Source organism: Crocuta crocuta, unplaced genomic scaffold (assembly GCF_008692635.1).
Source record: "Crocuta crocuta isolate KB4526 unplaced genomic scaffold, BGI_CrCroc_1.0 scaffold32, whole genome shotgun sequence".
In the NCBI taxonomy this organism is placed as follows: Eukaryota; Metazoa; Chordata; class Mammalia; order Carnivora; family Hyaenidae; genus Crocuta; species Crocuta crocuta.
In genome coordinates, this window is record NW_027529424.1 from 7,741,102 (window position 1) to 7,767,971 (window position 26,870).

At 44.7% G+C, this 26,870-nt stretch overlaps 1 protein-coding gene across 1 annotated transcript in view; it reads left to right on the forward strand.

The window, feature by feature from the left end:
* Positions 1-26,870, forward strand: part of ITIH5 (inter-alpha-trypsin inhibitor heavy chain 5) — a 77,868-nt gene that overhangs the window by 17,411 nt on the left and 33,587 nt on the right. The window contains exons 3-5 of the mRNA XM_077758408.1: positions 5,030-5,193; positions 6,200-6,301; positions 9,960-10,210. Coding sequence (XP_077614534.1) covers positions 5,030-5,193; positions 6,200-6,301; positions 9,960-10,210 — 517 coding nt within the window. The remainder of the gene's footprint in view (positions 1-5,029; positions 5,194-6,199; positions 6,302-9,959; positions 10,211-26,870) is intronic.

Below are 26,870 nucleotides of genomic sequence, written 5' to 3' on the forward strand. Positions count from 1 at the left end.
TACAGAAATCCTGTGGCCTGCCTGCCATCGTTTGCCGACACGTGGTATGGACGCATCAGAGAGAAGGGGCATCTGAAGGCATAAGCATTTCAAACAATCACAAAAAATAATTATAAAGGGTTGACGGATAAAATAGGGAACTGCTTAATTAAAATATTGTGCATCTTGGGGCGACTAGGTGGCTCAGTCAGTGAAGTGTCCGACTCTTGATTTCTGCTCAGATTGTGATCTCATGGTTCATGAGATTGAGCCCCACATCAGGCTCCGTGTTGACACTGTGGAGCCTGCTTGGGATTCTCTCTCTCTCTGTCCCTCCCTTGCTCATGCGCGTGCTCTCTCTCTCTCTCTCAAATAAATTTAAGAATAAAATAAAATATAGTGCATCTGTAAAAAGAAAATACTGTGCAGCTATTAAAAGAATGAGGGGACCAGTTTGTAAGGTGACAGATTGCGTTTTTCAAAGACAGCAGCGGTTTGATACTCCACTCCTCCCATGGAGACTCGGTCCGGACCCTCTCGTTACATAGAATATACCTTTGTGACTCTTGCCCAGTAGAGTAGAGTAAGGTGGAAACGATGTCACGTGACTCTCAGGGTGAGGGCAAATCGCCCCCACCTCCATGTTGGGAAACGTGCCCGCGTGAAGCCTCTAGCTACCACGGCCTCAGCCTGACTAATGTGTGAGGTGGTCTGAACTTGACCATGTGGAAGGATCGCATGCAGAGGTCCTGGGACCACACGAGGTAGATGCCAGTCAGCCCCAAGCAGCTTCAGGGCCCTTTGTTTCAGCTCCAGCCACCTTCTGAGTGTCCCGTTCCCCCAGGTCCAGCCTTTCTAGAATTCCTGACCACAGAAACCACAAGAGAAAATGCCACATTGCTATTAAACCACTAAGTTCTAGAGTGGTTGGTTATGCAGCCTTCGGAAATTGAAACATGCACGGATATGGAAAGATGAACACACCGTATTAAGCGTATTAAGCGACATTAAAGCAAATCAACACAGCATGTATTTCCGGAAAGATATACCAAAAAACTGTCACTTTAAGTGTTCGCCTCTGGGGAACAGAACTGTAGATCCAGGGCTGGAGGGGAACCATTGTGTTTCCTTTTATCTTCTAATTTGACGTTTTACCATGCGTATATGTTACCATGTACATATACGCATAAAGTTTTGTCAACTTTTTTAAAGTTTTTTTTTAAAAATTTATTTGAGGGAGAGAGATAGAGGGAGGGAGGGGCAGGGAGAGAGAGAATCCCAAGCAGGCTCCGTGCCATCAGTGCAGAGCCCAGTGTGGGGCTTGAACCCATGAACCGTGAGATCATGACCAGGAATCTGATGCTCAACTGACTGAGCCACCCCAGGCACTTCTAGTTTACATTTCAAATAAAGTGGAAAATGAGAACTAGAATTTTCCGAGTTCATAGGTTTTGTGTTTTTTTTAAGCATTGGTTCCTCTTTACCCAGGGCATCTCTAGAAATTAGAGCTGTGTGCAGTGGTGTTTTAGACCCTTCACAAATTCACGTATATAAGAATATGAGGCTATTGGAGATCAAAGAATATGTTGAAACATGGATAATTTAGGAAGAGAACCTATTTCCAGGGAAACCTGAATCAAAGCAAAACACTGCTTCTCGATTTCGAGTTTAATTTATCTTAGGGTTCCATTTTGGAAAGATGAGGAGATACAAATTTTAATTAAAAAGAAAAAAAACCCAGGGCGCCTGGGTGGCTTAGTCGATTGAGCGTCCGACTTTCGCTTGGGTCATGATCTCGCGGTTTGTGGGTTCAAGCCCCGCGTCGGGCTCTGTGCTGACTGCCAGCTCAGAGCCTGGAGCCTGTTCCAGTCTGTGACTCCCTCTCTCTCTGGCCCTCCCCTGCTCACGCTGTCTCTCTCTCTCTCTCTCTCCTAGAAATAAATAATACATTAAAAAAAAGAAAAAGAAAAAAAACCCAACACGTTACTCTGCTCTTAAGATCACTATTATTGTCACCTTCCCTGGCCGAGTCCACAGTGTCTTTACCGCAACGTGGTATATGGTTTTCATGAGACCATTTAACAGAAGCATTTGGTTAATCCACCTCTCTCTAGAATCTCTTCTTAATCCAAATCACTTCAAGAGAGAGAAATAGTGTCCTAAAGAGACTAAATTTTCATGAAGACTGTGTACGATCAAATATTTTTAAATATTTGATTAAGAAATAAATATTTCTTAGGAATTGTCTTCCTAAGACTCAGTGTTTTATTCCTTACTTCATTTTTTAAAAAATATCACCATTATTTTTAAAGATTTTTTTAAAATGTTTATTTATTTTTGAAAGAGAGAGAACGCAATGGGGGAGGGGCAGAGAGAGAGGGGACAGAGATCTGAAGTGGGCTCTGTGCTGACAGCTGAAAGCCCAATGCAGGGTTCGAACCTATTGAACCCTGACATCATGATCAGAGCCACAGTCAGACATTTAACCCAGTGAGCCACCCACGCGCCCCTATTCCTCACTTTAGCTTTGCCTTAGATTCTTGGATCTCAGAAGTGAGTGTAAAGGTAGTGATTTATTCAGGCCCTCTTATAGATGAGGAAATGTATGAAGAAGACCACTTCTTCCTAAAACAGAGTCTTGGACTTGACCATCAGGGTCACTTGGAAGGCTTGTTAAAATTCTGGCTCTATCCCCGGTGTTTCTGATTCTGCAAGTTTGGGATGGAGTTTGAGATTCTGCATTTCTCGTAAGTTTCCAGGTGATGCTTCTGTAAGCAGAGGGCCACTGCTCTGATGTAATTCCTTCTTCCACCGAATTGGAGAACTTCTTTTTCTCTTGCAGGGGAAAGATCTTTCAGATAGGTTTAGATTTTTTTCTCAACCTGATCATCACTTCACCAAACCTGTATGTTAATCTTTTTTCACTTTTCTAAGACAGATACACACTCTCTTAACATCCTTCCTGAACCTACTGCCATTTGCTTTTATCCTTTTGCATCACCAGGAATAATCCCTTGACCTCCGCTCCCAGCACTCATCCATTCTGGCCATGCCTACGTGTGGGTCCGTTCCATGCAGCGCCCCATCTTGTGGGTGTTCTCAAATGTGCTTTGTTTCAGAGAGTGCTCAGTCTTACCTCTCTAACACAGCATATAAAATATCTCTCCAGCTTTTAACAGTTTGCTGTGAAGGCCATGATCTGGCTCAAACAGTTAAATATGTTTATTTTTTTTAATGTTTTATTTATTTCTGAGAGAGAGAGAAAGAGAGAGAGAGAGAGAGAGAGCAGGGGAGGGTTAGAGAGAGAGGGAGACACAGAATCTGAAACAGGCTCCAGGCTCTGAGCTGGCACTCAGCACAGAGTCCGATGCAGGGCTCGAACCCATGAACCGTGAGATCATGACCTGAGCTGAAGCCAGAGACTTAACCGACTGAGCCACCCAGGCGCCCCCAGTTAAATATGTTTAAATAGTACGACACTCTGTGAAACTTTCTTGAAGTGGAGTTAAAGATTATCTTTGTCTATCATAAGGGCAATATGCTTTGATATAAGCAGGTCATCATCTTCTATTTATTTTGAAGACTAGCTTAGCGCTGGAAAGAAATTTGGAGAGCAGAAGGCTGAAATAAATGTTGGGTAGGATGACGCTGGTAAGGGAAAGTAGGATCCTAGCAGAGTAGCCTGGTTCCGTTCAGCATTATTGACAGCCTGCTGCATACTGAAGGCCACGCTGGGCTTTGCACACACAGAGACAGAAAGACCTATCCACAGAGGCACCATGGCGGTGAGCATCAACTCTGGAGCAGGTGGGATGGAGTTCAAGTCTGATTTCCATGAATGCCTGGCGGGCCAATATGTAAACTTGCAGGCTTCACTTGCTCTTGTGTATGAAATGGGAATAAAAAATGCCTGCGTCATATGCGTGTCCAAGTCTGTCATGAGATAATGCCTTCTCTTGGTCCGCATGGACTACGTAACAAAATACCACAGATTGGTATGAAACAACAGAAATTTATTTTTGTTAAATAAATTTTATATATATATATAATTATATATATNAGAGCGGGCTCTCTCGTGGCTCCTCTTGTGGGCCATTAACCCCGTCATCAAGGTCCTCATGACTTCACCTAACCAAATCACCCCCAAAGGCCACATCTCCAAGTGCTGCCATATTGGGGGGGGTAAGGCTTCCCCGCATGAATTTGCAGGGTTGGGTGGGGGTTGAAGGGGGACACAAACATCGAGTCGGTGACATGCCTGTGAGTTGCTCAGCTAGTTCTCGGAGAACTGCTCTGTCGCAGCGACTTTTGTCATTCATGTTTCCTTACCCCTTCAGCGCCTGCTGCTGCTGGCCGGGGTCAGATGGACCACTGTGGTGAGGGCTAGAAACACACTGAGGACTTCAAGCAGCCTTCAAATCTGCTCCGTGTGGTGACCGCCCTTGTCAGAGACTTGGGGGACAAATTTTATTAGCCTACACTTTCCTTTTTCTGGGTTCTACTTGCCCCAATACTTTCTTGAGCTCAGTATCGACTCCTACTTTGCAGTCATGTGGTTGTTGTCAAAACAGGAAAGCCCTGGAATATCATTTCTCTAAGTGGATATGGAATTTAATTTGAAAATAGGAGATTTTCTTTAGGCAAGCTCTGATGTTTTCATTCCTTTGTGATCCTGTAAATGTGATCTAAAGGCTGATCACATTATGACAAGAATTGGATACTTCACTTTACTTTTGAAATTCCAGTACTTCATTAAACTAGTTAAGCCATGTGTACTCTCTCTTAAATTGGAAATCTTAACTGTGACTTAATCTTTAACTGTGACTAAAATCTTAACTTTTAGTCACAGTTAGGCTAAAAGACGTCCTTCTGTGTCACAAACTGGTCATTCAACCACAGTTACCTGATGAGCGGAGGGAGTACAAAGTGGGAAAGTCAGGACGAGACAAGGAAAGAAGAAAAGAATCACACACCACGGCCTCCCAGATTGGAGGTTATTTCCTGCACTTTCACCCATCACTGAAAATACTGTGCCTTTTCATTCCAACAGAAAACCAAACCCTTAATGACAGAATTCTGGGTGAAGTCCACCATCATTTCCCGTTATGCCTTCACTACGGTCTCCTGTAGAATGCTGAATAGAGCTTCTGAGGACCAGGAAATTGAGTTTCAGATGCAGATTCCAGCTGCGGCTTTCGTCACCAACTTCACCATGTAAGCGATACTCTGGTTGGAGACCCTGAGATGGAGGTGTGTGTGTGTGTGTGTGCGTGCACACGTGTGTGTGTGTGTGTGTGGTGGCCAGGGTGGGCCTGCCAGGGTGCGAAGTCCACAGTCTGCTGGTGTGAGAGTTTATCTCAGCAGATGGTATATGGCTCAGAAGGTTGACTCCCTCCTTCTCTCTCTCTCCCTCTTTCTCTCCCTTCGTTCTTCCCTTTCTCTCTCCCTTCCGTCCTTTCTTCCTCCTTCTCTCCTTCCCACGATCTCTTCTTTCATTCTGTTCCTGTCTTCTTCCCTGCTTCCATTCCCTTTCTTTTCCTGTCTTTCTCTCCTTCCTTCCAACAAACGAGTGCCCACTTCAGTCCGGGAACTGATCAGAGTGATCAGTGTACGTCTAAGAAAAAGGCAGTGTTGTTTTGCTGTAGAAATTGCAACGGGGAGAAATACAAGTATATAAACAAATCGGTAGATGACATCATTTTAGACCGTAGCGACTGCTTAGGGATGGCCGGAAGGACTGAGAGGGACTTGTCTAGACAGTGAGAAATCAGGGAGGTGGCCTACAAGAGGTGGTGTTTAAGTTGAGGTCTGAGTAATGAGCCAGTGTGAACCCCATGTTACAGAAGGTAAACTGCATTTCTTCTTTTCTTCTGAGCTAAGAGGTAAAGACATGCTAAGTAGGGTAGGTTGGGGAGTTTAATTTGGGGGCTGGGCAAGATTCCGGCCGGTGAGTCGTCATGAAAATGGGTGCGAGCAGGTCTGGTGCCTTCCGGGAGACCCCAGAGGTACCACGGGTCAGGCCTGACAACTTGGACCTGTTGGAAACTGCCCCAGAACGAAATGAAGGATTCAAGGGGAGCGCCCTGGCCCAGAATGCCTTCTTGCTGCGTATCTGAGAGTCACATCAAAATATTTTCTAGGGTCGTCATGGTTATGACGTCCACGTTTGAATTTGTCCGGGACCTGTAAGCCAGCAACAGGGCTGTCTCTTGTATTTCAGGCTCATCGGAAGCAAGGTGTATCAGGGAGAAATTATAGAGAGAGATAAGAAAGGTGGTGATAAGGTCAAAGAGAAAAGGAACAAAACCTCTGAAGACGACGGGTAAGTGCCATTTAGGTAAGGGATTAAAAATCCATTCCAGCAAAGTGCCGCATTTTCTATTCCTTTGCTGACCCATCTTGTCCCCTTCCGTTCCCTGAGTACTTACCTGCTTTTTATTTTTATCATATAGTAAATAGTTGAATATATATAGGTAGCGGTATAGCAGAAAGGGGGTTTATAGTAAAAAGGAACATTTTACCACTCCTGCTCTCCAGGTCTCACTTCCTGGAAACATCCACTTCTGATGCTTCTGTAGTTTCTTTGTAGTGGCCTCCCTAACTCTAAATCTTATGGGAGTTTTGGTTTTTAAAAGTGTCTCTTGTTTTAAATTCAAGTTCGTGAACATTCAGTGTAGTCTTGGCTTCCGGAGTAGAACCCAGTGATGCATCTCTTACATATGACACCCAGTGCTCATCCCCTCAAGTGTCCTCCTTAATGCCCATCACCCATCTAGCCCAGCCCCCCACCCCCCACCCCTCCAGCAATCCTCAGTTCTCTGTATTTAAGAGTCTTTTACGGTTTGTCTCCGTCTCTGTTTTTATCTTATTTTTCCTCCCCTTCCCATATGCTCATCTGTTTTATTTCTCAGATTCCACAAATGAGCGAAGTCATATGGTATTTGTCTTTCTCTGACTGACTTCTTTCACTTAACATAATACCCTCCAGTTCCATCCACATTGTTGCAAATGGCAAGATTTCATCGCATCCTCGCCAACATTTGTTGTTTCCCGATTCGTTAATTTTAGCCGTTCTGACAGGTGTGAAGTGGTATCTCATTGTGGTTTTGATTGGTATTTCCCTCATGAAGAGTGATGTTAAAAATCAGACATCATCTGTCAACTCTCTCCTATGAAGGAGTATGGCATATGTACACATATGTACAACACACCTACCCCCCACTCTGTGTGCCACATATTTATATTCTTACCTCTTTTTCTTCAATCAGCATAAGCAGTGTTACACCATCCTAGGCTAGCTGTACTATCTTCAGTGATAATAGTCCCTGCCCTTCACTGAAACCGTACCTTTTCTCTCCCATTTCCAGTGTCCATCTTTTTCTACGTGCACCGTCAGAGTTACCAACATTTAAATTCCGATCTTTAATGAAATTTATTTTTTTTGTTTTTTCTATAACTTGAATCTAAACATTGAAAGCCAATAACTAGCATGTGATTTTTAATGACCACATAAATGGCATTAACTGCAGAGCCACTGGGTATACTCAGATTCTGGTTCCCTCTTTGCCATCCCATTTGAAGAAAAGTGATCTGTTCCCTTTGAAGAAAAATGATCTTGGCATCTAGATAAGTTGGCGTGAACACATGAACCTGGTTTTGTTCATTAATAAAAGGATGTAGTTTTGAGAAAGCTTGATCTCTAAAATCATAGACTGGCAGAAACTTGGCTGTTGGAAATCCTATTAGTGTGAGTGGAACATCTCACTCTTGCCTGGAAGATGTGAGTCACGGGTTTACTTTGATAGAAAAAGCAGCTGAGGTCCTTAGCTTCAGATAAGGGGTTGTTGGACACAAATGTCGACATTTATCTTAGCTTTGTAGTTCCTAAGGACAGAGAACCTCGAGTTTGCTTCTTAGTCCAGGCTGATATTAACTACTTTACACACAACCCCGCTTTCCCTTCAAGCCTCCAAACACTCCAAACACTATCTACACTCCACTTCTCCCCCAGTATTACAATTTTGCCCTGTGTCCTCCTTTGGCAAAATTCTCCATGATGCCTTTGATACGTAATCTCCCTTACCACAGCAGTTTATTAAAACCTAGTTTTGTTGGACTGTAGGTGGGTCCCAAGTGGTCTTTATCAGAAGAGTTTTACGAGGATTATCTTTTGTTACAATTCATAAATTGTTCATAATCATGCCACAGTTCAGTTGGATCCCAACATATTCATTTTTGTTTTTCCTGGAGTTTTTATTGTCTTTCTTTTTTTATGAGATAAAATTTAATTTTGTCGTAATTAACATCTAGCAAGAGGCATAGCTCCTTTGAAATGGTGCCTAAATGAACAGCTGTGGCAAGCAATTATATCCATGTTATTGCCAACACCATTTGGAAGGCATTGCGGATTGGGAGGTGCATCCTGATTTCAGAGCTGTCAGTCATGGAGGAATGGTGTCCCCATGTCCGTGGGATATTGTCATTGGTTGTCGGCAATGTTTGCCCTGGGATTTCTTTTCATTTTCTTCTGGGTTGGTTTTATTACTCCTGGTATTCCATGTCTTCCTTTTTCTTTTTCACTTTTACTTTGCTGGAGTATATTCTGAAGTAACTTCCTCAGGATGGGTGTGTGAGAGGCAAACTTTCTGAGACCTTGATTAATATTTTGACTGTATATGGAATTTACGATTCAGAATAATTCATCATCCCAACTTTGAAGATGTTGCGTCCAGCATCTCATAACCTCCTGTATTGCTGCTGATGCATCTGATGTGCTCTAATACCCTAATTCCTTTCCTGTGTTTTCTCTACCAGATGTTTGGAGATTTTACGGTAATGGGCTTAGGTGTCAGTCTTTCTTCAGCCTTTCTTCCCGACTGTCAGTGAAGCTTTTCCATCTAAGTACAGATGACTGTTTTTAGTTCTGGGAAAGAGACGTGTAGGAACCTGTCACCTTAGTCACTCGTTCACCTATGGACTTGGAGCTCTCATTCCTGTGTTTGGTCCCCGTCTCACTCCCAGCTTGTGCTGAGCCCGGGCCTGCCATCTCTCGGGCGTTCTGTGGACAGATCGCATCTCAATACTTTGCTGCAGCCTCTTCCTACATAACTTGAGCTGAGAGTTCTTGTTCTCCTCAGTTCCCCACCTTCCAGAAACGTTTTGAAGTCTTGTACTGACTTACAGTTGCCCCTCTCACTCTTATTCCTTTCGTTTAATCCAATCCCTTTTATGGTCAATCTGCCATCTTGAATCAGAGAACCTTCACTCCCAGCACTAAGAACATTTGGAATGGTTTGCATTTTTATGTGCTTTGGAATCCTTTATTCCTTACCCTTACCCCTGGCGACATCCACCAGACTTTATCAAGTATTAAACACCTAATATATTAGACATTTTAAAGTCACATCAGAGGTCAGGCTTATTTGGCCATTCCTGTAAAGAGAAGGATGCAGTTCACATCTTTTTTTTTTTTTTTAATATTTTTATTTATTTCTAGGAGAGAGAGGGGAGAGAGAGACAGCGTGGGCAGGGGAGGGTCAGAGAGAGAGGGAGTCACAGATTGAAACAGGCTCCAGGCTCTGAGCTGTCAGTCAGCACAGAGCCCGACGCGGGGCTCGAACCCACGAACCGCGAGATCATGACCTAAGCGAAAGTCGGACGCTTAACCGACTAAGCCACCCAGGCGCCCCAGGATGCACTTCACATCTTGACCCCAAAGCTGTCTTTTCCAGCAGTCCACCTATTTCCAAATCCCCTCTCCTCTCTGCCCCCTGGGCGTGACTCGGGGAGAAGTTCAGCAGTCTTCAATTCTGTCTCTTCAGTGTTCCTTGAACCTTTGTAACCTTCCTCTAGTTCAGGCCATTGGCTTCTCCTCCCAAAACCAACACGTAGTTTTTCTCCCCAAGGACTCTCTTGACACAGTGGCCAGTGCCCTGAAGGGACCCGAGGGAGCCAGGTTTTCCTTTCTCTCTTCCTCACAGGGAGAAGGGGACGGAAACGTTCAGAGCCTCTGTCGTGATTCCCGGCAAGGACAAGGCTGCCTTCATCCTCAGTTACGAAGAGCTCTTGCAGAGGCGGCTGGGGAAGTACGAGCACGTCATTAGCGTGCGGCCCCAGCAGCTGGTGGGAAGGCTCACGGTGGAAGTGAATATTCTGGAGAGGTCTGGCATCACGGCGCTGGAGGTGCTGCAGTTACAGCACAGTAGGCAGAAGGGCAGCGTCAGGGGGGAAGGTGAGTGCAATCACTGGATCCTGGGTGCTGACTTGGGGCAGGAGTTGGCTTCAGAGAAGCCTATAAAACAGAGGCCCCCCTTCAACAAAGGTTCTCAGTTTGTGGGAACCTGAAAGATGGCAATGAAGCAAAGGCAATGCCCTGTGTGGTTTTTAAAAATTTATTTATTTTGAGAGAAAAAGAGAGGGAGAGAGTGCACTCGTGTAAGCAGGGGAGGGTCAGAGACAGAGGGAGAGAAAGAATCCCAAGCCGGCTCCATGCTGTCAGTGCAGAGCCCGACGCGGGGCTCAATCTCACAAATCATGAGATCATGACCTGAGCCCAAATCAGGAGTCGGACGCTCAACCGATTGAGCCCCCAGGCGCCCCCTTGTATGGCATTTTTTTCTAAACCGGGGTTCTGTCAGGAGATTTAAAGAAGTGTAAATCATTTGATACACTAATACTCACTTCTGAGCATCTAACCCTAGTGAGGCATCTAAGATATTGGGAATGTTACACGCATTACCCTGTTTGATAACATTTGTAGCAGCAAAACATTCTATTTTCCTAAATATTAAACCACGCAAACGTGATTAGTAAAATATGGTTATGAAAACAACCCAGCATGTGACTAGGGGGGAAAAGACACTTTTGTATACATTCTGCAATGTTAAATGAGGGGCGCCTGGGGGGCTCAGTCGGTTGAGTGTTTGACTTCAGCTCAGGTCATGATCTCACAGTTCATGGGTTCGAGCCCTGCGTTGGGCTCTGTGCTGACAGCTCAGAGCCTGGAGCCTGCTTCAGATTCTGTGTCTCCCTCTCTCTCTGTTCCTCTTCAGCTCACTCTCTGTCTCTCTCTCAAAAATAAATAAACATTAAAAAAATAATGTTAAATGTGCTAAATTTGTTAAATGTGAAGTTGAGAAAAGACTAGAAAGTTATATGGATGACGGATTACAGGGTTATGTTTTTAAAAATCCATTTTTGAAACATTAAACATTTATCGCTAGCATAAACATTTCAACAATGCGTGAGATTCTTTTAAAATTAACTAGTGAAAACTATATACTATACATTTGATTGAGGGCCTGGGCATTTTGGTTCATAACCTGGACTTCTTAGTTTAGATTTTTTTCAAAATTTGATTTTTAAAACAGCACTCTGTTTGTTGAAATGATAATGATAAATTCAGTATAGTATAATTTTAATTACTATATTTCAGCTGATAGTTTATATTAAATGTTCACTTGTTTTTCTTAAGCCACTTTTTGTTTTCTTTTTACTAATTTATTTTTATTAAATTTTTTTTAATGTTTATTTACTTTTGAGAACGGGGGGCAGGGGAGGAGCAGAGAGAGAGGGAGACAGAGAATCTGAAGCAGGCTCCAGGCTCTGAGCTGTCAGCACAGAGCCCGATGCAGGGCTGGAACCCACAAACTGCGAGATCATGACCTGAGCCGAAGTCATATGCTTTACTGACTGAGCCACCCAGGCGTCCCATTATACCTCTTTTTGTTTTAAATGTTTGTTTTTGAGAGAGAGAGAACGCATGTTTATCTCTGCACACATAAGTCAGGGAAGGGCAGAGAAAGAAGGAGAGAGAGAGAATCCCAAGCAGGCTCCATGCTGTCAGCACAGAGGCTGATGTAGGATTCAGTCCCACAAACCGTGAGATCATGACCTGCACCGAAACCAGAGAGTTGGGTGCTTAACCGACTGAGCCGCCCAGGTGACCCTAAATGTTCACTTGTGTTGGGCGGTGCCGTCAATAGACCAGTCAGGCTTCGTGTCAAATCAGATAATGAAGCAGATGTGTCAAAAAGCTGCACTGGGAGGGGAATCTCTAGATTTCCGTATTTTTGATGTTGCGACATTGAGGCCCGGGAGGTGCTGACCGGTAAGTGAATATGCAGAATGTGAACTGGGTCCGTGTAGCTGCAGGGAGGGACCAGAGGTCCCAAGAAGGCCACTGTGGCAAGAATGTTTAGGGATGAGCTTGGAAGGAGAGTAGAGATGTGATCTGACAAGGGGAAGAGAAGAACGCTGTTATTTAACCTAACGTGAAACTAGTCAAGACCCGGAGCTGGTGTGCAGAAGGGGTAACCATACGGAACATGTGCTCTCCTCTCCCGGCCTGCAGTTCGGGTCCTGGCTGTCCCCGTGACAAGTAGTTTTGTCTCAAAGACTGGGGTGTGTCCTGCTTCCTTGGGGGACCCGGGTCTTTTGTTACATGTTCACTCCCAGCCCGGAGTCTGACACTCTCGATCTAGATCTCATTGAAAAAAATAGCCATCAAGGCTTCTGACCGTCAGAAATGGTTCGATATAGGACACGCCATTCTTACGTCATAGCAGCCGCCGTCTGTGTTGGTAACAGATTTCAGTTCAGCTCTTAACTAGAACCCTGAAAAAACTTACCCAGGTCCTGTAAGACTCCGCTTGCACATCTGCAGAGTGGGGACGGTATTTCAGAGGGTCATTGGCAAGTGTTTGTACATGTGAAGTGCATGGGCCCTAGTAAGGGCTTAATAATTAACTATTATTATTATTATCATCATCACCTTATATTTACTTTTTCCTGTGCAAATCTCATCTCCCCTATTAGCTCATAAGTGATGTGGAAGGCATTCCTGTGTCGGATTACTTTGTCTCCTTACAGTACTTAACGCAATGCCTTTTAAAAACCATGGATAGCTCATTAAGTGCTTGCCAGTGAGGAAAGAAAAAGAAATATACACCCAAACTAATAACAAAGAGTGTTTTAAAATTCCGTTTTTTCCTAATCATAATTTATAGGGAACGTAGTAACGAAATGTGTGCCCTTTGCCAAATTTCCAAAACCACCGTGACTATTCGGTATGTGAGTTTTGGTTGCCTGTGTTATTGTTTGGAGACCGTATGAATTAGGATCGTTCATCGAGAAAGTTGCTTACTGTTTATATTCTGGGCCTGTGAGAATCTCAGAGGAATTTTTCCAGACCATCGATCTCTTGGGACCTGTTTATTTTTAAGAAAGTTGTTTTCCTAGCTTTTTGTACCAAAGCGGATATTTTGCCTTCCAAGGCGTGGAGATTTCACAAGCACGTCCCCAAGCCAGGTGCGGTGGACCGGTGCCCTTTTGGCTCCTCATTCCCGTCCCCCTGAGCTCAGCTGTTACTGTCCCTGCAAGATGGCGGCCTTGGCATCGCGATGCACAGGATGCTGTGGTGTTTGTGTGGACCCTGTTGCGTGTCACCCAAAGCAATCCAGGGTAGAGATCAAACTAGACTTGGGCTTGCACCAGGACATGAGCTGTGATTGTGTGAATGTGGCCCCAGGCCAGTACATTCCTCTGTTAGATCAGGCTGCCGTGAAGAGATCAGACTTCTGGATCAGACTTCTGGAATTTCTCAAAGCGAATCTCTGACCACTGGACCCATTTGCATCCTCAGGGATACACTTCTGGATTAGGATGACTGCGTGCTTGATGCGAGACTGGGCACTGGCACATGTTATCTCATTCAACCTTCGCAACAACCCTCTTGCGTTGTATTTTTTATCCCCATTTTATCTGTGAAAAAGGTTTACAGAGTTTAAGTAATACAAACAAGGACTCCTATTTAATTATTATTAGAAACAGAACCTAGGCATAGAGCTGACTCCTAATTTCTTGCCTTTACCCTCTGAACTATGCTGTGTCCTTAGTCAATAGAAGATGGCAAAATACTGAGGGTCTGAGCTCGAATTCCAGATCTCTCCTTAGTTACGTAAGAATAAAAAGAAAGGCTCAAAGCCTACATAACCTATCTTGGCCTCAGTTTCACTGTCTCGTATATCAGGTATATCAGGATTGGGCCTGTAGCTAGTGTTCCTTCTCAGTGTAGAAACTAGCCTTGTGAGATGTAATTCGGAAGCCAAGGCATCATACCTACTGTTCTATTAGAGTGAACGCAAGCGCATGGTTCAAAGTCTAAAAGATTATAAATTGGTTTACAGTGAAAGACAAGACTCCTTCTCTTACGCCCCCGCCCGCCGTTCCTCCTCCCCTAAAATATCCTGATGGTTTATGAGCTCAGCGGGACAGAGTCTTTGAAACTATGAACTTCTCCTGGAGCATCATGGGATGTGCGATGTCCCAAAGGCACACGCCAAGATACATATTCTGTTTACGTGGCTTGTTCAAGGCTGGTTATTTCACTTCCTGTGTTCAAACCTGAACTTCCTGTTGTCCCGTGGCGCCGAAAGTGCTGCCCTTTCCATGATTCCGACACTTTTTTGGCAGAAAATTTTTGTTTACAATAAGATCCCTGATGGCTGGGAGTAAAACAGAGTGAGATAAACAAAGTGAGAAATAAGGTAACTTGCTTGTTTTATTCCCTTTTGCTTTATACCAGTGGCCCTCAGACTTGGCTCTACCCTTTCATCACCTGGAGAGGTTAAAAAAAAAAAAAAAACAACAACCAGTGAGGCGCCTGGGTGGCTTAGTCGGTTAAGCGTCCGACTTTCGCTTAGGTCATGATCTTGCGGTTTGTGGGTTCGAGCCCCGCGTCCGGCTCTGTGCTGACAGCCAGCTCGGAGCCTGGAGCCTATTTCAGAGTCTGTATCTCCCTCTCTCTTTGACCCTCCCCTGCTCACGCTGTCTCTCTCTCCCCTAGAAATAAATAAAAATATTTTTTAAAAAACCCAAAAAACCAGATATGACTGAGCCCTACCTCAAGCACCTGGTAAATCAGAATTTACCATAGTGAGGCCTAGGTGGTTCAATTTTGGGGTGTGATAACTTTATGAATTTATATGAATGCTTTTAACGTGTTCGTTTAGTTGTGAAGCTAAAGAATGAGGCTGTGTATGTTTCTATGACTGAACAGGTACAGTTCTAGGACTTCCATAGTTTCTCCTTTACCTTGTTGGCTTTTTTAACAACCAGTCTTACTGACGTTTAGTTTATAGAGCATAAAATTTGCTCATTGTAAGTGTATAATCCGTTGATTTTTAGTACATTTGCAGAGTTGTGCAGCTATCACCACAATCCAATTTTAGAACACTGCTTTCACCCCAAAAAGATCTGCGTGTCTGTTTGCAGTCGCTCCCTGTTTCCACCCCAGCCCCAGGCAGCTGCTAATCCACTTGCTGTGTGTCTTCAGACAGCTGTGCTTTCAAAGGCACCCCAGGTGATTCCGATGCTCCACACATGTTAGGAACCCTTACTTTGAACTTAGTAGCAGACTTTAGGGACATCAACCATGTCAAGATCTTGACCTACAGAAACACCTTGAAAATAAGTAAGATGGTTCTTTTACTTTCAGGGGACCCTCAGCACACTCTGACTTTTGACCCTTAGTAAAATGTGTATCATTCCTCTTTTCCACGAACATGTTTTTACTGTTGGATACAGGCCAACATAGGATTAGTCACACAGTTGATGGAAAATTACCTCTTTCCATAAGCAGCTTCTTCTGCTCATCAACAAAGATGGAACGTGCAATGGAAAAGTACCAACAAGCCAGTGGATTGGTGCAGTCTTTCTAGTATAGTCTTGACCTCGTTAAAATAGGTATCCCATCTTCTCTTGGAAAAGACAAACATGAGCATTCAGTGCATTGGGGGATCAAAAGAGCTTCCCTCCTTTCCTTGATTCCTACTGTGACTTCCTAGACCTCTCCTGATCTTCCCCACACCACTCTTCCTACCTTTCGAAGCCTGGCTTACTAACCACCTTCATCCCGCCTGTCTCACACAGCTCCTCTCCTGGCCCAGTGGGTCCCGAACATCTGTGCACATTAGGATCAACTGGGAGCTTTGGTAGATCTGTCAGCCATTCCGATTAAATTATAGTCACCAGGGGTGGAAACTTGTTTTCAAGTGTTATTTGGCTTAATTCCTACCTCTCTGTTCCCTAAAACTGTAGTTGTGGGCTGCTAACTCTGTTTCAAAGGCTCCCAGCTGGAGTTCCTACATAATCTCACCTCCTCATCTTTGTCAAAACTGATGGGTTCATGTGATGTCATCCTAATCCAACATCAAAAGGAAATTTTTGTTTCAGGAGCTAGGAGACTGTCATAACTGTCTTCATTTTCTCCCAGTATCTGGTTCATCATTGATGGGGCCCCCTACTCAAGAGCACAGAAGAAAGCTAAAGAACCAATTTGTGCTCTGAAAGTGCGTTCTAAAAAGACAGCCTACAGAATGGGGGAAAATATTTGCAAATCATGTGTCTAAGCATACAGTGTCCAGAATATACAAAGAATTCTTACAACTCAACCAAAAGGAGATAAACAACCCAATTAAGATATGGGCAAATGTTTTGAATAGACATTTCTCCACAGCAGACAGACAGATGGCCAACAAGCACATGAAAGACATTCAAGAGCACTAGTCATTAGAGAAATGAAAATCAAAACCACAATGAAATAGCATCTCACACCCGTTAGGATGGCTGTAATAATATAAAGAAACATAAATGGAAAATAACAACTTTTGGCAGAGATGTGGAGACCCTCGTACATTGCAGGCAGGAATGTAAATGGCGTAGCCATTGTGGAAAGCAGTTCGATTGTTCATCAGAAAGTTAAACATAGGATTACCTTAAGATCTGGCCATTTCTCTAGATGTATACACGAAAGAATTGAAAACAAGTATTCAAATACTTGTATGTGAATAGCAACACTATTCACAATAGTAAAAAGGTGCAAACAACCCAAATGTCCTCAATAGATGAATGGATCATCTATGATCCAGAATCCGGCTATGACCGTTGTATACAATGGGATACAGTTCAGCCGTAGAAGGGATGAAATACAAATGTGGGTGAACCTTGAAAACATTATGCCAAGTGAAAGAGGCCAGGCTCAAAAGGTCATGTGCGGTATGATTCCACTTTTTTGAAACATCCAGAATAGATAAATCCAGAGAGGCAGAAAATGGGTTGACGATTGCCAGGGTCTGGGGAGGAAGGGATGGAGAGTGACTGCTTTAATGGTTATGGAGCTTCCGTATCCCAGAAGACAGATGGTCGAGCTCGGTGGAACTCAGGTTCCGGCCTTCTCCATCCCGTCCTCCCACGTGAGGAGCGTCCTATAGAATGTTGACCTTCAAATAAGCCTAGGAACCGAGGAAGCTTAGAAAGAAGAGAGCCACTTGAAACAAGCCTTGTTAGCTTTTGTGTGGTGGGGAGCAGAGAGACTGGCCTGTAGCAGGCTTTGAGGTTAAGGACAAGCCATACGTCCTGCAAGATCAAGTCACCTCCAACCAGAAACTCACAGTCTCTTATAGATCAGTAAACACCCAGTCAGGGGTTGACTGAGTCTGTCAAAAAATCCCATTTATCTTTTTCTCTGTTTGGTCTGTTAAGCTCAGGATTCTATCTTTTGGGGCAAAGGCTATCTTATGATGGCATTCTAGGCCCCCGCATGATGCCTGGCATGGAATCCGTGCACAGGAAGTATTTGTTCAGTGAACTCGGGAATAAATAACTGTTGGCAATGAAAATGCTGCTAGGTTCTCAACACCTTCCTGGTTTAAGTTGGTTAATTTTGCCAGAACTGAGGTGTAGCTCTTATTTTTGGGGCACGGGTGAGGATTAGGGGGAAGAACTTGGTTCCAGAAGACTGGCTGCAGATACACAGATGCTCTCCTTTTCCTGGGTTGCCAGATAAAATACAGCGCGCCCGGTTCCATTTGAGTTTCAGGTAAACAGGTATGTCCCGTGCCATCTCTGGGCCAGACTTCCACAAAAATATCTTTTGTTTATCTGATGTTCAGGTTTAACTGGGAATCCCCGTGTTTTTAATTCCTAAATCTGGCAGCTCTGTCCTATTAAAGGACTGTGTTGTGACTGATGGTTCAGCCCTGGTGCCAGCTCCCTGCCGCTCCGTGTTCTTCCCCTGCATCTAGTCTCTGGTTTGCAGCTGCAAGGGAACGGCCCTGTTTGGCCCGTGTACATTTGCCAGGAAATAATAATTTGGTTGTTATGCGAGGGCTTCCAGCATTGTTCAGTGCAGAAATGATTCAGGTATGAATCATTTGGCTCTGTAGTTGGTTTTGTTTTGTTTTGTTTTGCTTTGCTTTTAATGCTGATATGAGAACCATGTTCTCTTGTTTGTTCTGACACGGGCCAGCTGTGAGCAGGCTGGCTCAGAGAGACCCAGGAGGTGGCCTTCTCTCTTTAACTTGACATTGGGAAGCAATCTACTCTTCTCGGGGAGACCTCGCTCTCTCTCTTCCTTTACCCTTCTTCCTTGTTCTCTGGTGTGGCTAATGGAATGTGGTTCGGGCATGTGGCACCGTCCACCGTAGCTGTGGCCGAAGCCAGAGATGTGTCCGTGGCGGGTGACATGGGTTACCAAGAGCATCTGCCCCACCCACCAGAACACTCTCACGCTGAATTTCTTGAAAGTCTACCCATGTCGTCTGCCCAACCACATGCCGATAATGGTGAGTCATCTGCATGTTAAATGTTCAACAAGCCTGTCTTGAGTTCTCACCACATTCCCAGCAACCGTGCTAGACGCCCAGAACCTAAAGGTGCCTAAAGCATTGTCACTGCCCTTGCCGAACTTACAGGTGGCAATTTTTAAAAATTAAAAATGTTTTCAGCTGTGGTCACAAGCAAGCCACATTAAATTCTCCATCTTCACCATTGCCAAGTGAACCTTTGAGCAGTTTATTTACATTGTTGTGCAACTGATCTCCAGAACTTTCTTAGCTTCCATGCTGAAACTCGGTGTCCATTCAACAACATCTCCCCATTGCCCACCCCCTGCCTCACCACGCCCTAAGCCCCCAGCAGCTACCATTCTCCTTTCCATCTCTGGGAGTTTGACCAGTCTTAGATACCTCCTGTAAGTGGAATCACAGTCCGTATTTGTGTTTTTGTGCCTGGGTTGTTTTGCTTAGTGTTATGTCCTCCAGCTTCATTCATGTTGTGGCATATAACAGAATTTCCTTTCTTTCCATGACTGAAATATATTCCATTGTATATACAGACCACGTTTTGTTGAAGGACAGTGGGCTGATTCCACTCTTCGCTAATGTGAATAATGCTGCTATAAACATAGTGTACAGGATCTTCGAGATCCTGCTTCCGATTTTGTTGGCTAGACACCCCCAACTGGAATTACTGGATCATATAGTATTTCTACTTTTAACTCTTTGAGGAACCTCCATACTGTCTTCCATAAGGCTGTGCCATTTTACAGCCCCACTTGCGGTGCACAAGCGTTCCGATTTTTCCACATCCTCACCAGCCCATGTTATTTTCTGTGTTTTTGATAGTAGTCATCCTAATGGGTAGAGTTGGCAGTTTTGAATGAAAACAAAAGAAAACCCTTCTGTCAGGTTGAATCTGGGAAATGCCATGAAGGCTTTCCCAGTGATTGGGCCATGTTCTACTTTTGTGCAAGAGGGTAATGTAGAGGAATTTAAAAGAAATTTCTGGAACTTAGATTCCTTTGCTGCCCGGGCACTTGTTTGGTAGGCTTCCATTTGGTTCAGTTTAAGATACTTAGAGTAGCTAGTAGTTGAGGCCTTTCATGGTCACAGACAATATCAAGAAGGGATAATACGTGCTTTTACAGGCTAACTGCATGTAGAATGTGTGAGGTAGTTAACTTGTTTCACACGTAGTTTCTCTGAGGAAGCCAGTCATGTAGGGAAAACTGAGGCTCAGGAATGTGTTATTTTAGGAAGAAAGAGCATCGACGAAGTGGTGAAGAAAGCAGATTTTCTAAGAAATTCAGGCAGGTGCCACTTACCTGTAAAGTGAGAGAGTTACATTTGAACTCTTTCAACTATACATTTGTATTATGCCGCATGTTGCAGTCATGTCTATATGACACTGTTTTCCAAAAGGGTATAAAATACCTATTCTTGTATAGGTTATCAGTATATCAATATAGGGGACAAAGCTCCGTTCCTGTAATAAAATGATAATAGGGGACGTAGGAAGGCACTGAACCAAATTCCCCCTCATCTTTATCACCTCAACTTTACCACTTTCCCCGAGACCACACCAATATATATTTTTTAATTGAGGTGTAATAATTCACACACAACATTAGTTTCAGATGTATAGCATGATGGCTCTATATTTGTACATGTTGCAAAGTGATCACCACAATAACTCTAGTTGACATCCATCACCATGCACTTACAGAATTTCTTTGTTTTGTGATGAGAACTCCCCTCAGATGGACTCTCCTCAGCTACGCAGTGCCGCACTATGAACTCTGGTCACCACATTGTGCCTTACATTGTCCTCACTTTCTCTAAGAATGCTCCGCAGTTTGCTTGAGTTTTGTCCATATTGCTACCATCAAAGGGTGGTTGTCCAATTAGTCACAGTATTTAGGACTGCCCTCTATTTAAGAAATCTCCCCATTGGGGTCCAGGTGAGGAAGTTACATCAACAAATGTAGACAGTTTAGCCCCTTTCCCGAGGGAAATGAGCAGGTAGTGTTTGTGTGGAAATCGTTTTGTCAAGCACCGGGTGTTGGCCTATTTCTCTGGCAGTAGCAAGCCTGAGGGCCACCGGAAAGAGGCAGGAAACCCCTCTGTCTGTTGACCCAAAGGGGCATCGCTTTCAGCTGTTGTCCTTCACCGCGGTTCTTTGCTCCTAAATCGTTTCACCTTTAGGCATTTTACATAGCAGTTGGCTTCCATTTTTCCCCATGTGGTTGTCTGGGAGGAGAATGTTTATTTGTGAGGAACATCCATGCTCCAGGACAAAACTGAGAACATCGGTTTCGCTCTCTAAAAGGTAGGAAGTACTTTGTCATTACAAGATGGAACCCACGGGAGGGCTGCGTAATGGCGCTTGTGGGTAAGATTCTTAACCTTTCGTAGACTCCTTGGAGAGTCTGGTCAAAGCAAGCTACAGGCACCCTGGCCAGAAAAAATACCTCCATGTATATACGTCTATGCAAATCCTGTGTATAATTTTGGGGGGGCTCTTGGGAAACTACCAGCTCCATTATGCTTTACAAGGATCATTCTGTCTGTAAACATTCTTGAACTCCCTGTTATGAATGTTTATTATGATTTCTCTTTTCTGCTCCAAATAACGATTATTTTGTTTTTACTAAGCTCTCAGTTGTGGGGAGAAGCCCATCACGGCCAAAATGTGGACTGTATGTTAAAAAGAGTATTTTTTTTCCCTCGTGAGTTGCCTTTCATCCTAGACAAAGAGTATAAGAAGCTACTTCAGAAAGCGGCAGAGGCCAATATGTATGGAGGTCAATATGTATTGAGTGCCTACTGTGTGCCAGGCACCTTGCTCGGTACCTTGTACATGTGATCTCACCTAATTCTTTTTTTTCCCCCTGTTTAACTTTTTTTCAATATATAGTTTATTGTCACGTTGGTTTCCATATAACACTCAGTGCTCACCCCAACAAGTGCCCTCCTCCATGCCCATCACCCCCCTTCCCCTCTCTCATACCCCCATCAGCCCTCAGTTTGTTCTTGGTATTCAAGAGTCTCTCATGGTTTCTCTCCCTCTCTCTCTCCCCCACTATTTCTTCCCCTTTTTCTCCCCCACGGTCCTCCATTAAGTTTCTCCTACTCCATTTATAAGTGCAAACATATGGTATCTGTCCTTCTCTGCCCGATTTATTTCGCTCGGCATAACGCCCTCGAGTTCCATCCACGTTGCTACCCATGGCCAGATTTCATTCTTTCTCATTGCCATGTAGTATTCCATCGTATAGATAAATCACATCTTGATTCATTCATCAGTTGATGGACAGTTACGCTCTTTCCCTGTTTTGGCTATTGTGGAGAGTGCCGCTATGAACATTGGGGTACATGCGCTCCTATGCATCAGCACTCCTGGATCCCTTGGGTAAGTCCCTAGCAGTGCTATTGCTGGGTCCTAGGGGAGTTCTGTTGTTAACTTTTTGAGGAGCCTCCACACTGTTTTCCAGAGGGGCTGCACCAGTTTACATTCCCACCAACAGTGTAGGAGGGTGCCCGTGTCTCCACATCCTCACCAGCATCTAGAGTCTCCTTGTTTGTTCATTTTAGCCTCTCTGACCGGCATGATCTCACCTCATTCATTCTCATGATGCTATGACATGGAGTTACTCCAGTCCAACCATGTGGAACCGAGGCTCAGAGCTACTAAGTCAGCCATTTGGAGTCTGTCAGACCCTAGAGCCCACTTTCCTCAGTGTCATGTGGCTTCTGAGAGAACACGTATCTTGTTCAAAAATCCCGGGATCTAGATCGGAAGAGCACGCCCTGGGGATGCTGGTGACCTGAGGGTGGGGGAAGAGTGGCAGGAGAAGGGGTGGTCCGTGAACCTTCCCGAGGACGTACTAGAGGCCACGGAAAGTCATCTTGCATGCGAGCTCTGACGCTTGTCTTGATATAGGAAGATGATATCAGGAACCCTGGGTTCCTCTGACTCAGAGCAATCATGGCGCTGCATTCTTCCCCCCAAGCAAGTGGGCGCGAAGGAGAGAAAACCAAGAGGAGGAAAAGACATGTGGGTTCTCATTAAGAAAGTAGGTCAGAGTCGCACTCTTTTGGTCTGCTCCTAAGCCTCGTCCCCTGTAGTCTTCATTATCTTAGAGCACATGCCGCGACCAGGGCCCTGCTCATAACACCCATTGTGTCCGTGGGCCGTTTTGTGGCGTCGGCTCTCTGAGCCACAGCACGCGCAACCTCAACAGTGTTCTGCTATGGGATGCTACTCAGTACCTGTGGGGCAGCCGATACTAACTTATCGATTAAGAGGTTTTTCCCTTCTCTAATAAGAAGAGGACTTTATTTCCTAGAGTTCTTGCTCTGGAATTTTTCCCGGCAAACTTTTTTTTTTTTTTTTTTGATAGTCAGTGGAAAATTCACGGGGTCACAGGGATGGTCTGGTGCTTAGTGGGTGGAAGTCGGCCTCGGGAGTTAGGCTTCTTGGTGAGTAACCAAAGTAGGATTCAGCCCAGTGTTCGGGCAGACAAAATAAGCCCATTTAGAGGAATCTCATGAATTTTCATCATGAACTAGCGAACATCAGAGGGCAATAGGAAACCAAAATTATAATACGCTATCTTTCTCAAGTCTTCTATCAAAGAGCCCAGTCAAATGAATTATGAAGGGAGAAATTATACTTTGGAATCCTCCATGCTTTCGTGCAACCATGAATGGCATTGATTCAGGGGAGTTGTAAGGAGCGTTTCAATGAGAGAGATTTGAAGCAAGGAGAAGTCAGGACATACTGGTATACAAAGAGGGTCAGATCTCATGGAGAAGCAGAAAGTTGGAGATAATTGAGCGCCGCCTCATTACATTCACCAGAAGGCACGGGACCGTTGTCTCTGTGCGGGAACCAGTCACCTGCCCTACGTATGAAGATACAGCTTTCTGGGTCCCGCCTCTAGCGTTTCTGGTTGAGAGACTCCAGGTGGGTCCAAGAGTCTGTGTTTCTAGAAAGTTCGCTGCCCCTGGTCAATTTGCGAAAACGGCTGGGCCCGTCCCTACAGGTGGTGGATGCGCAGAGTGTGCCGGAACCCATCCAGTGACATGGGCTGTGCAAGCTGCCTCTGCTGCACAGAGCGCACTGCCGGGAGCCCTACCCTGGCCCTAATTCTGCCAGCTGGAATTACTCTGAATACACCTAATCCCCGCATAAATGCCTCCACTAACAGATGTAGCCTAAGGAAAAGAACAGATAGATAGGGTACGTTTGGCAAATGATGCTGTTGCGCTCCATGCTGGGGAGTGCTTGGTCGATCTCTTCTGCGTCCAACTCCCAATGAGTTTAGAGCTTTGTGTTTTTAATTGGGGTTACACGTAGAAGAAAGCGTACACATCTCACGCGTACGGCTTGGTGAAGTTTCACATGTGTGGACACCCACACAACTACTTCCGGGCCAAAACGTGGAGTATTTCCACCACCGCAGAGGGCTCCCTGACGTCTCTCCCAGTCAGTGCCCAGCCCCCAGCGCCCAGAGCCGGCGACCACGCCTAACCTCTGTTCTGCGTTGGCTGCAGCGGACAAGTTGTGCTGGCCTTGAACTTTACATAAACGGAAGCGTGGAGGGTATGCTCCCTGAGTATCTTCCGTTTCCACTCAGATTGACTGAGGTGTTGTACGTGACAGTGACTCTCTCCTTTTTGTGGCATGTCGTGTCCCAAGTTCGATCTGTTGTATTGTCTTGCATTAGTTCCCTGGCCCTTATGCTCTTTTATATATTTTTAAGGCTTAGAATAACATTAGCTTGCGTGACTGCTTACCATGAGTCAGAAGGGCCTAAGTACAATAGTTCCTCCCCGCCCCCGCTTATCTGTGATTTCCTTTCCCCCAGTCACGGTTATCCACGGTCACCCATGGTCCTGACAGCAGGTGCTTCTCCTTCCGACATGTGGTCAGAAGGTCAGTGTTGGCCGCACGCTAGGTCATGGTGCCTGTGTCGTTCACCTCATTTCATCTCATCATGGAGGCGTTTAATCATCTCACATCATCACAAGAGTTGAGTGCAGCACCAGAAGATGTTTACAGAGAAAGAGATTCACATCACTTTTATTAGAGTGTATTGTTATAATTGTTCCGTTTTATTATTAGCTGTTATTGTTAGCCACTGACTGTGCCTAATTTGTAAGTTAAACTGTATTGTAGGTACGTATGTACAGGAAAGAAAACATAGAGTGTACAGGGTTCAGTACTACCCAGGGTTTCAGGCATCCCCTGGGATCTTGGAATGTGGATAAGGTGGGGACAAGGAGGGACTTCTGTCCCTTACATCGCTTAATCTTTCAACAGTGTGAGCTTGGTAGACCCTGAATCCATTTGGCAGATGAGATCACCAAGGCTTAGTAACTTGCCCAACGTCTCACGGGTCATTAGAGGCAGAGCCAGTATTGAAAGCAGGTCCTTCTGACTCACTCATGATTCCAAGTTCTCAGCTGTGTTCCCAGGCCTCTCACTCGTGGTGCTTTGCCAGCAATCACCGATGCGAGCCGGACCCTGACGAGCTTGCATCTTCCTTCCGTGTCAGGGACCTTTCCATTTCCAGCCCTTGTTGCCTTCCTCCTGTTTGGCGGATCTCAGGGGTCCTCGACTGTGTTGGCGAACCAGAAATGTGCGGGGGACGTTGTCCCAGCTCTTTCTGCAGATGCTCACGTCAGTGGGAAGCATGTTATCATTCATCTGAGTGTCGTCGACCAGAACGAAATCTCCTATTTGCTGGCTCTCTGGTCACACCCAAAACCCCTGTCCGTGTCGGGGGCAAATAATAGAAGAATCATCTCTGCCCTGTGGTGCCTGTTCACGTTACACCTAAATGGTCCCTGAAAGATAATGTTCTGTTCTGTTGAAGGAAATGTTTAAACTTCCTTTGGCTTTAATGTCTCATAAACCCCTAGCAGAAGGAAGTTTATTTTTAAATACAAATTACCATGGGCACATCATGCCTTATTTCCTGTTTTATTTCGTTAATTAGTGACGGAAGATGGCTGGTCAGCTCACTCTATGGTATCAACTTGAATAGATTTAAAAAATAATCAGATGTTTTGCAGCAGTTCTAAGCCTGACCTTGATTCAGTATCCGGATACAGTCTCCACGTATACTGATGTTTGTATATTCTCCATTGTATTTTTATATTCCTCTTGGTGCATGCAGAGCCAAAAGATCTAAATTTCGGCTGCTAAGTATATAGACTTGGTGGTGTTTGGATTTAAAAGGGTGGGTAGTCTGCGAAAGAATTCTCTGTCCTAACAGAAAATGAAGGTCAGGAGTAAAAAATGGGCTGTGCTTTACTTAACCTGTCCTCCCACTGATTTTTCACAAATCCATTTGTAGAAATCCATTTATGTATTTAATCTTTCTGTAATTCTAATTTATATTCAAAGATTTGTGCTGGGGCAGACATTGGGTCTTTAAAAAGAGCCATCAACTTTCTGGACACACAGTAAGTTAGGGCAACCAAATGATTGCTGCGGGAAAGGTGTTTTTTGTGGAAGACTTCCGTATGGAAGGAACGACAGAACTAGACCCCACCCTTTTGCAACTCTAGTTAAATAGTGGACACAGACAACCCTCGTCCGTGACTGGTAAAACTAGGAAGGGAAAGCTCAATGAGTAGCTTTATAAGGGGTGATCAGATTGACCACATGGGAGCCCGCCATCTTTCTTACTACAGCTGAAGTGGACAAGGAGGTGCTGTACACTTCTGCCTGGAAAAGTGGTCCGTGCTCAGCATCAGCCAGGAAGTGCGCTTGTCAGGAGTGCTGACTGGAGTCTAACCAAGCTCCTAACTGTCCTGCTGGACATAGGAAAATACGGAAGATGGAGCTGGGGCTCTCAGCCTTGACTGCACATTAGACTCACATGGGGAACGTTAAAGTCTGGATGCCCCGGCTGTGTCCCAGACCAATTAAATGAGCTCTTGGCCTGGATATTGGTAGTTTTTCTAGTTTCACCGGATGTCACGATGCAAGCCAAGGATGGAAACCAAGGGAACCGGGGGGCCAGCTGAAAGAGAAGACAAGGAAATAATCACGAAATGCAGAATGTGAGGAACCCCATAGGACAGGTGACTCGTGTTTCACAGCATCATGACATAGCATTAGGAGAGAGGTGCAGGAGGGGACGCTTGTAGGTTAAAAGAGATTTAAGAAACGTAAACCCAGCGTGATGTGCAGTCTTTTTTAGATCTGGATTCAAACAAATCAGCCTTACCAAGACACGTTGTAGAGAATCAGGAAAA